Source organism: Tasmannia lanceolata, unplaced genomic scaffold (assembly GCF_043159265.1).
Source record: "Tasmannia lanceolata isolate RefF3 unplaced genomic scaffold, GAP_Taslan_0.1 ptg000024l, whole genome shotgun sequence".
Taxonomy (NCBI): domain Eukaryota; kingdom Viridiplantae; phylum Streptophyta; class Magnoliopsida; order Canellales; family Winteraceae; genus Tasmannia; species Tasmannia lanceolata.
In genome coordinates, this window is record NW_027518701.1 from 15,308,638 (window position 1) to 15,319,775 (window position 11,138).

Below are 11,138 nucleotides of genomic sequence, written 5' to 3' on the forward strand. Positions count from 1 at the left end.
TCGTTGATAGATTAACATAGTCTTATAGATTTCTGTTAAATTTCTTTAGATACTAAAATCCCCTCTCATTGCAAGGGCTATGAAGGAGTCATCCCGAGCCCATTATTTTAGAGGACTTGCATAGTCTTAGTAGTGTTTTCCTTTCTAATATTTTCTTCATTTTATGAGACTGTTAAGTCTTTCAGGTTTCTTTCCTTTGTCATTTCAAGCCCATCTCTAGGGGGACTTGCACAGTCCAAATAGCATTCCATTTTCTCAAAAGACTTGCCTAGTCTTTTAGATCCAAATCTTTGGAGATAGGCATTGTCTCATTAATGAATCAACCTGAGTCAACCCCTAGGAGACTACCTCTAGTCTCACAGGTCTTAAACCCTCTTCTAGTCGAAGACCAACTTGGTCTGTCAGTTATCTCATTTTCTTATCATTGTTTAGGAAATTATAAGATTACTTAGAGCCCATCCTTATGCTTAGGAGACTTGCCCAGTCTTGCTAGCATTTTTCTCTATCCTACCTCTGTGTCTAAGAGACTTACCCAGTCTCATTCTCTTGCTAAGCCTCCTCTTTGTGCGTCGTTTGGTTTTGGGAGAACACCCTACTCGGCTTGGCAGCATACCCCTACCCTTATGGGTATTGGGTTGCACATTTGTTGCACCCTAGGGCTAGGCAGCTGTCCGGCCCGGCTGGGTGTTTTTCCTTTGCCAAATATGCACAGGGTCTCTTTTTTCCTTATTACTTGTGAGCTTTATTTTGGTTTGATAGTCCACTAGCATAGGAATCCGTCCTTAGTCTAGAGAGTCAGTCCTCTTGTTCAGGAATCAAATTCTATCATCATAGGGGTTAGGATTTTATCCAACCTCTCGTCAAATCATGTGATTTTTATCCGCTCCTGCAAGGTATATGATGCTGTCCAACCCTTGCAGAGTTGTTATTCTGTCATTTTCCCCCGCAAAGCATAAGATGCTGTCCAATCTTTGCGGGATATTCGGGAGTTTGTCCTACCCTTATGATGATAGGAATTTGTCCCCTTGTGTCAAAAACTCAAAAACATTCAAAAATTTCAAAAATACTTGAAAATTCAAAAACATCTAAAAACCAAAAATCCTCAAAAATCTGAGTCTTTTAAGAGTAGTTAGGAAATCATTTCCCAACTACGTTGGCTTGATCCCTATCCATAGGGTACGTAGTGTAGCTTGGGATCCATATCCTAGGTTCCAGCCAAACCTTTAAAAATAAACATTTCAAACCTTTCAAATCTTCCAAAAATTCTTCAAAACCTTTTCAAAAAGATCTTCCGCCAGAGTTAGGAGTATGTCCCAGCTATTTGGGTGTTATAGAGTTAGGAGTCTGTCTTGATTTGTTGATATGGTGTGTCCCGTCGCGTGAGTGTCCTTAGAGTTAGGAGGCCTCAAGTTGATCGGTTAGACATCTAGTCGAACCGATGGCTAGACTAGAAAGCATATAGTTAGCCCATGGTTTTCATTAGGTTGCACAGCCTAGTTACACATAGGGTATAGGGCCCACCTGCATTAGCTTAAGGCTAATCAACTTGCATTAGTTAGGGCATATAGAGAGTCCTAAAAATTACAATTCACATGAACTTAAGCAATTGTACAAAAAAAAAAACCTTAAGAATCAGTTGAGTCTAGTGGATCGAGTCTAGGATAGCAGTTCTAGATGGTTAGGCATATTAGTTTAGAATAGGGCATCGAACTACGTTGACTCCGATTCTTCCCGAGGCCGGGATACGTAGAGCAGCTGGGATGGACGGCCATCTTGGTCCGAGTCAGGTCGCATTAGAGTTAGGACTCATTTTATCCAGTCATGTATAGAATTGAAGTGTGTGTTTTGCTGTGTTTTCTTACTTTCATGTACAGATCCTATACCTTTAGCTGTAGCATGCATGTGTTTGCACACCAGAACTCAGAAACCAATTAGGTATGACACTCATAACCTAACTATTATTAGGCGACACTTCTTTCATTTCTTTTATGTGTGCTTATTATTCATCTCCGAGACATGCATGATTAGACAGACGTCTTCTCGGAGATATTCGTTCCCATTTCATATGACTTTCGCCCAAAAATCTTCATATTTATTAAGTAAATGGCATAAGAGACCAGGTGCTTGCACTTGGGCGGATGAGGTGCTCTTTAGACCTTCCAAATTCGTAACCAGGCACGAATCCTCTTTTTATAATCTCTAGTTATCCGTTGCAACAGAGCATAGTATGGGATCATTTGCCCACTTCCTTGGATGGCGACTCTTCTTTGTTTAAGGTACGCCTCGAATCTGGGCTAGTCCCCGAATCGAGAGGTATCTCACCTTATATCGCCACTCATGCTGTGAGAGGCATTCTTCTTTCGAGAGTTCCTTGGTAGAGCTCTCCATTCACGTGGATGATCCTGAGACTGTTCGCGCGTGGGGCACATTCCCCGCCGCCTCTCTCGGATCGGGGTCTACAACTCCCCATCATCTTCCAGAAAAACGAGGGTGTCGTCCGCAAATTGTAGATGAGTCACCGATTCCGAATTGATGCTTGCTTTCATTCCTTTTAAGTACCCCCGTCATTATGCTCTCGCGATCCATCAAGCTTAAAGCCTCAACCATCATGATGAACATATATGGGGAGAGCGGGTCCACCTGCCGGAGCCCTTTGGAACTTCTGAAATTACCCTCTGCAGAACCGTTCAACATCTGAGAGAAAGAGGCCGTAGATATCAGAGCGTTGACCCATCCTCTTCACTTCGCTCCAAAGCCCATCTTAAGAAGAATAAAGTCCAGAATCTCCCAATCAACATGGTCGTACGCCTTCTCAATATCAATTTTCACAACTAAACCCCTCTGGCCAATTCTTTTGGCTGAGTCGAGAATCTCGTTTGCTATAAGAACCCCATCCAGAATCTGTCGTTTGTCTACAAATGCTCCCTGGAACTTAGAGATGATATCATCCATTACACCTTTCAACCTTATCGACCGCGTTTTTGCCACAATTTTATACATGCTGTGTACCAAACTGATGGGTCTGAAATCCTTAATCTCAGTAGAATCCTTAATCTCGGTAGCCCCCTGTTTCTTGGGTATGAGAGTAATAAAGTTTGTATTTGCTTCTTTGCACATAATGCCTCGTTCATGGAACTCGCTTATGAACCCCATCACCTCGACCTTGATGATATCCCAATAATTCTGATAGAAAGCCATATGAAATCTGCCTTGGTCCAGGGGCTTTATCCTTTACCATACTGGATATAGCCCCCCGAACCTCCTCTTCCGTGAATCCTCTTTCAAGTCCTTCCCTCTTCTGCATGGATATCGAACGGAACTCGAGCCCGGCTAGTTTAGGATGCCAATCATACTCCCTGGAGTACAGATTGGAGTAGAAATCAATAAGCTTCCCTTTCATCATCTCTGTATCTTCAATGAGGGAATCACCATTAGTGAGACAGTTAATTGCATTGGATCTTCACTGCGCATTTGCTATCCTGTGAAAGAACTTGGTATTTCGATCCCCCGCTTTCAACCAGAGTGCTCTTGAATTCAGCCTCCAGCTGATTTCCTCCCTACGCAATATTTCATCGTATTCCTCCATCAAAGTAATTCTTTCCAATCTGTCCGCTTGCTCAAGGGTTGTCGATTCTTCTTTTATTTGCAGCAGCTCAAGAGCTTCCAGAATTTCCTCTTTTCTTATTTGCCTGATCGCCTCCTCCCCCTTTTGCCATTCTTTAATCTTGATCTTCAAATCTTTAAGCTTCTTGAACAAAATGAAAACTTTCCACCCATCATAGGTGCCTTGACTCCACCATGACCGAATCCTATCTTCAAACCCAGGAATTTCGCATAGAGCAACGTTGAATCTAAAGGGTCTTGGCCCGCCAGAGAATTCCGTAGTTTCAAATAAGATCGGGTTATGATCGGAGGTGGGAGATGGTAGTGCATGCTGATAAATGAAGGGAAAGGTCTCGTCCCATTCTGAGGAGTTTAACACCCGATCAATGCTGCTCATCAGAAGACAATCTTGGTTATTAGTCCAAGTAAATTTTGTGCCTTCAAGAGGAAGATCAATGAGTTGGGATTCCAGTATGAAGTTTGAAAAATTCCTCATACTAGTAGATATTCTGGTTACTCTGCTCTTTTCCTTCGGGAACCTGATTGTGTTGAAGTCTCCCCCACTAGCCATGGCCCCTGCCATTGTTCCCGTGTCTCCTTGAGTTCATCCCACAACCCGCTTCTTTCCACCGCCCTTGCCGATCCGTATATTGCAGATAAACACAATCTATCCGCCCAATTAGATGATCTGAAAATAATATTTACTGAGAAACGCTTAATGGAAATATCTTCCAAAGCAAAGTAGTTATCCTTCCATAGAATGATTATTTCGCCAACCGTACCAACAACATCCTTTGCGATCCACTCCCTATTATTTCTTCCCCATATGCTATTGATTAACGATTCCGTAACCCCCATGGTTTCAGATTCAAAAATTGCAATCAAATCCAATTTCTGATCATGTATAAAGGCCTTAACAACATTCTTCTTCCCATCAGACCCCAAACCCCGCACATTCCAAAATATGATCTTCATAGATAACATTTGCAGCCCATAACCCCATCCGTACCTCAGAACAGAGCACAGAGTTCCCTAGACCTCTTCCGGGTCATCATTCTTGATCTTGTTTTTGACTCATCGTGTAACTCTGGTCAGTATATAGTCACTTGCAATGCTGCCTTATTTACTGGATTATCCCAACTACAATCTTAAAGTCCTACTATTTCTTTTATGCCATAAACTGCCCATTGTCTTTCCTCTGAAACTCTGAAACATTGCAAAGAATGTAATAGGCCATTTCTCCGCATCATAGACATGGAAAAGTTCCATTCTTTAGTAGGTCTACCCTTAAAACTAACCCAGACCACTGTTGACTAAAACGTGTGAAGGAAGCTCTAGATCTATAATCATAATACGCAATCGGTCATTAGATAAATGCTAAGTTATAAATGGACCGGAATTCCGGTTCCAGTTCGGAATCTAGAACGGAACAACCATATTTTCTGTTCTGGTCCAAATTCCTGTCGTTGCGTCCGGAATTCCGTCAGAATCCGGAATTCATGATGAAATAGGCGGAATGCCCTGTTTTGTCCAGAATTCACATTTTTTTGTATTTTCATCTCTTCTTGGTTTTCTTTTCTTCATTTTTCTGCATAGTATTTACATGTAAAGTCATTTATACTTATGATTTACATGTAAATAAGGGAATATCCCCCATTTGGATCTATTAAAAATAATTTCAAGACCCAAATCTAAAAGGATAAAATGTCAACTATCCAGTTTTAGTACAAATATCAAAAAAATTGGTCTGGTCAAAATCTTAACTTCCAAATGATAGGGTATTTTTCTAATTTTAAATCCCAAAATTCAGGTAAAAAAAGTCTCATAATTTGGTCTCTAAAAATTTTTCATCTTGTGAGGCATTGGTCAAAACACTGGTCAACACACTGGTCAACACAGGCATTTCAACCGATAGTAGTTTTCCTTTAAGTAAATTTGGATCTTTTACATATTTTGTTCATCTAATTGTTTCTTATATTTTTCTAACAATTTCTGATTTTTTTGCATTTTTTCATATTTTTAACTATTAAAAAAAATTCTCTCGTCGTAGCGGAATGAAAAGTTTTGAACAAAACGCTGTACGAAATGGACGAAACATCGAAACGTTCTGTTCTGGTCGCCAAAACAAAACGGAGAACGAAACGAAACATAAAACTTAGTGAAATAAAGGTCTATAGAACCAAGAGGGGGGTGAATTGGTTTTATAAAAAAATTATACCTTTTTTAAATTTAAGTATTTAACCTAATTTGATTTTTTTCTTCTCTTCATTAGATTTTGGTTAGTTCAAATAATATCAAATCAAAAGGAAATGCCAAACCAAACAAAAATGAAAAGTGCAAGACAAGGAAGGAACACACCGATGTATAGTGGTTCGGGCAAAACCCTACTCCACTCTTCTTGAAATCGTCCTCAAGGATTTCCACAATGTGAGACCTCCATGATGCCCGGCTCTGAGGTGATTACACTCTCAAGGGAATTAAATGAGGATGCCCTTCCACCTTTACAATGACTCTCCTTCTCCGCCGAGTTTTAAGCGCTACTCCTTAGGGTATTAAAAATAGGATGCCCTAGCCACCTTTAAAAAGAATAGGAGATGATGATTGCTTGGCTTCTCTTGAAAGCTTGACGCACAATGTAGTCCCCTTGAGTGCTCTCCACAATAGGTTGCAAATGAAAGCCCTAAATCCAAACTCAAATGATTTGCAAGTGCAAGGCAAGTTTGGTGGAGAAGAAAAAACAAATTCTCAAGCTAAAGGGGTTTGCAAGTTCTTTGAGTGCTTAAGGATGTTTTTCAAATTGTTCAAGAGAGGAAGATAATCTTCTTGAATGTGTATTTATAGCCCTTAGAAAAGATATGACCGTTTGGGGGTGTGAGTATCAAAAGAAACCAAAAATCAATTTTTAATTTTAAACCCAACGGCTCTTTTCTGTGCTGTCGCGACGTTCTCGGAGTTCCGAGACAAATTCTCGGAGTTCTGAGAGAACGGCCAGAAGATGAAAAATACTACTGGACCATTTCTCGGAGTTCCGAAAAATTCTCGGAGTTCCGAGAGAATGGCCAGAAATTGGAAAATACTACTGGACCATTTCTCGGAGTTCCGAGGGAACTCTCAGAGTTCCGAGAGGCCTAAAGTAAGCAGATTTTTCTGTTTTTGTTGCTATTTGACTTTGGGCTTTTGGAACTCAATTCTTATGATAATTTGGAATGTTTTGAGGGTCCCAACATGTTGGTCCACCACATAACCATTCACTTAACCAATTAATTTTAATACGGGGAGTGTGGTTAGTTTTGAAAAATATATTTGAAAGATTTTTCCTTGACTTAGAAATCAAAGAGAGAGGATGTACAACAAATGTAAATATGGTTACGCTCCTCTTTGGTCTTGGTCTTTATAGATCTTCTATGGTGTGCTTGCATTGCTTGAGTGTGTTGAGGTGAGCTCCACATTGATTTCTTCCAAGGTGAGTTGTCTCATGTGGTCTCTAGCTCCTTTGACTCTTGTGTGATACATCTTCAAGCATGACCAAGTGATGTGATGGTTCCTTCTATGATCACCCTACCTTATCACAACACTTCAAGGCAAATTGATTAGTATTCAAGAACATAATTAATTATGTTTAGAATCATCAAAACAAGATAGGAGAGTAGACCCTTGGGCTTACAATCTCCCCCTTTTGATGATGACAAACAAAATTGATTATGAGGTGTGTGTGGAGTGACATAAGAGGCAAGTGAATGCAGGAACTCCCCCTCAATATATGCACAATGATAAACGATAACAAGTACAAGCATATAGTGCATATAGGCAAGTGAATAGATAATCAATTTCTAAACTTCTCCCCCTTTTGTCATCGACAGAAAGGGCGAACTTAATCAAGGTTTAAGCGCATACATGAGCACACTGATATTCGAGAAGTAGTTCATGTTGATTAGTTATAAAACTCCCATTTAAACTTTCAAATGAGGCAAACTAAGATGTATAGCAAATAGGAGTGAATGATGATTTGAGTTTGGTACTCCTCCTAAATCAATGCTTATGGTATAAAATATGTAGCCAAGTAATTCACATATACCTGTTCATGATCGAGATGTTGACATATTGTTAAATTGTTAGGTATTTTAATTAAGGTGAAGGTACCTCTCCATCTTAGAGAACTAAGAAGGCTAAGAGTACCAATTGAGTGTTTTTTAAGATTAATGTTTGACAACTCATTCATGCAGATACTACCAAACAGGGATGATATATATACTATATAGATAAGCTGGTGACAGGCACAAAGTATTTATCTGGCAATTTCTTTGACTTGATCCGCACTCCAAATGTTCAAGGCACTTCGGATAGAACATATTCTATCATCACTAAGGGGTTTTGTAAAGATATCAGCCAATTGTTCCTCAGTGTTGATATATTTTAAGTAAATATCCCCTTTTTGTGAGTGATCTCTAATGAAGTGGTGCCTAATCTCAATATATTTGGTTCTAAAGTGATGCATGGGGTTCTTTGTCAAGTTTATAGCACTAGTATTATCACATTGGATGAGAATATTTTCCATTTTAATTTCATAGTCCATCAATGTGCTTTTCATCCATAGGACTTGTGCACAGCAAGCTCCAGCTGCCACATATTCTGCTTCTGTTGTGTATATAGCTATTGAATTCTGTTTCTTGCTAAACCATGAAACAAGTTATTTGCCTAAGAATTGACAAGTCCCACTAGTGCTTTTCCTATCCACTCTACATCCAGCAAAGTCTGCATCTGAATATCCAATGAGAGTGAAGGCAGTAGATTTTTCATACCATAGTCCCAGACTTTGGGTTCCTCTTAAGTACTTAAAAATCTTCTTGACTGCAGATAGGTGAGACTCCTTTGGATCCAATTGAAATCGAGCACAGAGACAGACAGTAAACATAATATCTGGTCTGTTGGCTGTCAAATAGAGTAGGCTACCTATCATACCCCTATACATCTTTTGGTCCACAGATTTACCAAATTCATCATTTTCTAACTTAGCAGTTGTACTCATGGGAATTCTTGATGTCTTACTACTATCCATACCATACTTCTTTAATAACTCCTTTCTATATTTTTCTTGATTTATAAATATCCCATTTTGGTATTGTTTGATTTGGAGTCCTAAGAAGTAGGTTAACTCACCCATCATGCTCATTTCAAATTCATTTTTCATTAGAGTTGCAAATTCATCACACATTTTATGATTAGTCGAGCCACAGATGGTGTCATCCACATAAATCTGGATAAAGAGGATATCTTGATTTTCTCTTTTCATAAATAATGTTTTATCTACCTTTCCCATCTCAAAACCTTTTTCCACTAGGAAGGTGCAAAGCCTCTCATACCAAGCTCTAGGAGCTTGCTTCAACCCATATAAAGCCTTATCAAGCTTGAAAACATGATTTGGATATTTGTAGTCTTCAAAACCTGGAGGTTGCTCAACATACACTTCCTCTTGGATATAGCTGTTTAGGAAGACACTTTTGACATCCATTTGATATAATTTAAATCCTTTATGAGATGCATATGTCAAGAGTATCCTAATAGCTTCCATATGGGCAACATGAGCAAATGTCTCATCATAGTCTATTCCTTCCTCCTGATTGTACCATTGGGCTACAAGCCTAGCTTTATTTCTAGTGATAATTCCATTTTCATCTATTTTGTTTCTATACACCCATCTTGTGCCAATGACTGGATGATCACTAGGCCTAGGCACTAGCCTCCACACCTTGCTCCTTTCGAATTGACTCAACTCTTCTTGCATAGCCATGAACCAATATTCATCCTTTTCGGCTTCCTTGATGGACTTAGGTTCTAATTCGGATAGGAATGCCAAGTTGTTACTCACACTTCGATAGTATGATCTAGTTCTTACCGGTGATGTGGCATCACCTAAGATTTGGGATTCAGGATGATCTACCAATATTCTCCTATCTCTAGGTAATGAGTCATCATCTCCACTCTCAACTTCCCCACTAGGTAATGTATTATTTGTAGATGCATGGGGAGGAGCATTTGTCTTAGGTAAGAGGTGTTCAATAGGTTCATCCTCATCATGTGGCATTTCTTGAGGTGTTGGCTCTCTCTCATCAAATGTAACATGCATGGATTCTTCGACAACTAGTGTTCTTCTATTAAATACTCTATATGCCTTGCTATGTGTAGAATACCCTAAGAATATGCCATCATCCGACTTCTTATCAAATTTATGTAAGTTATCTTTGATATTCAAGATGTAGCATCTACAACCAAACACTCTAAAGTAGCTTATATTTGGTTTCAAGTTTTTTCAAAGCTCATAAGGTGTTTTCTTAGAAATTGGCCTCATATACACCCTATTTATGATATAGCAAGCGGTGCTAACCGCCTCCACCCAAAAGTATCTAGGGAGATCATTTTCATTTAACATGGTTCTAGCAATTTCTTGGAGGGTTCGGTTCTTTCTTTCTACAACCCCACTTTGTTGAGGTGTCTTAGGTGCCGAAAAATTGTGTTTGATGCCATGTTCATTACAATAAGTGACAAAGTGTATATTTTTAAATTCCGTTCCATGGTCACTCCTAATGTAAGATATGGCAATATCTTTCTCATTTTGGACTTGATTACACAACTTAAGAAAATTTTCATAGGTTTCATCTTTATGTGCTAAAAATATGACCCATGTAAATCGTGAGTAGTCATCCACAACGACAAACAGGCACCTCTTTCCACCTAGGCTACTTGTTTTCATTGGTCCAAAAAGATCCATATGAAGTAGTTGCAAGGGGTAAGTGGTTGAGATCATATTTTTAGGGGCAAATGAGCTCTTCAATTGTTTGCCTAATTGACAAGTTCTACAAATGTGATCTTTGGTGTACTTGAACTTAGGCAACCCTCTAACAATGTCTTTTGAGGAGAGGGTTGAAATGAGATCCATTCCGCCATGACCCAACCTCCTATGCCATAACCAAGAATCTTCACTAATGGCATTAAGACAAGTTACATTTTGGAGTCTAAGATCATCTACCCCAATAGTGTAAATGTTATTGTCTTTAGAACCTATGAATTGCACTTTTTCATCTTACTTATTCTTAACAATGCGCTTGTCGGGGTTGAAGACTACTTCAAAACCATTGTCACACAATTGACTAATGCTAATAAGATTATGAGATAAGCCATCAACATAAAGTACATCATATATGAGAGAGGTAGAGTTACCTATGGTGCCTTCTCCTTTAACTTTTCCTTTCTTATCATCTCCAAAGGTAACATCTCCACCATCCTTGAGTGATAGGGATGCAAATTGAGTGAGGTCTCCGGTCATGTGTCTAGAGCATCCACTATCAAGGTACCATGTGTTCTTGTTATGGCTTTTAAGGCATACCTACATATGAATAGGCAAGTGAGATCCCTTAGGTACCCAAATCTTCATAATCTTGCTAAATTCATTTATTTTTACTTTAGCGTTCAATTTGATTTTATCTTGTTTAGCATACATGCAAGCAACCTCTTAATGTCCTTCTAGACCACAATAAAAA

At 39.1% G+C, this 11,138-nt stretch overlaps 1 protein-coding gene across 1 annotated transcript; it reads right to left on the minus strand.

Annotated features, from left to right (window-relative positions):
* Window positions 1–3,460: 3,460 nt before the first annotated feature.
* Window positions 3,461–4,186, minus strand: LOC143857078 (uncharacterized). Its single transcript, XM_077367350.1, has one exon. It carries the CDS (start codon window positions 4,184–4,186, stop codon window positions 3,461–3,463), a length of 726 nt encoding a protein of 241 aa, XP_077223465.1.
* Window positions 4,187–11,138: the final 6,952 nt, after the last annotated feature.

Excerpts from the sequence above, each read along its gene's own strand:
- LOC143857078 (XM_077367350.1), bottom strand. The coding sequence starts at position 4,186 with ATGGCAGGGGCCATGGCTAGTGGGGGAGACTTCAACACAATCAGGTTC.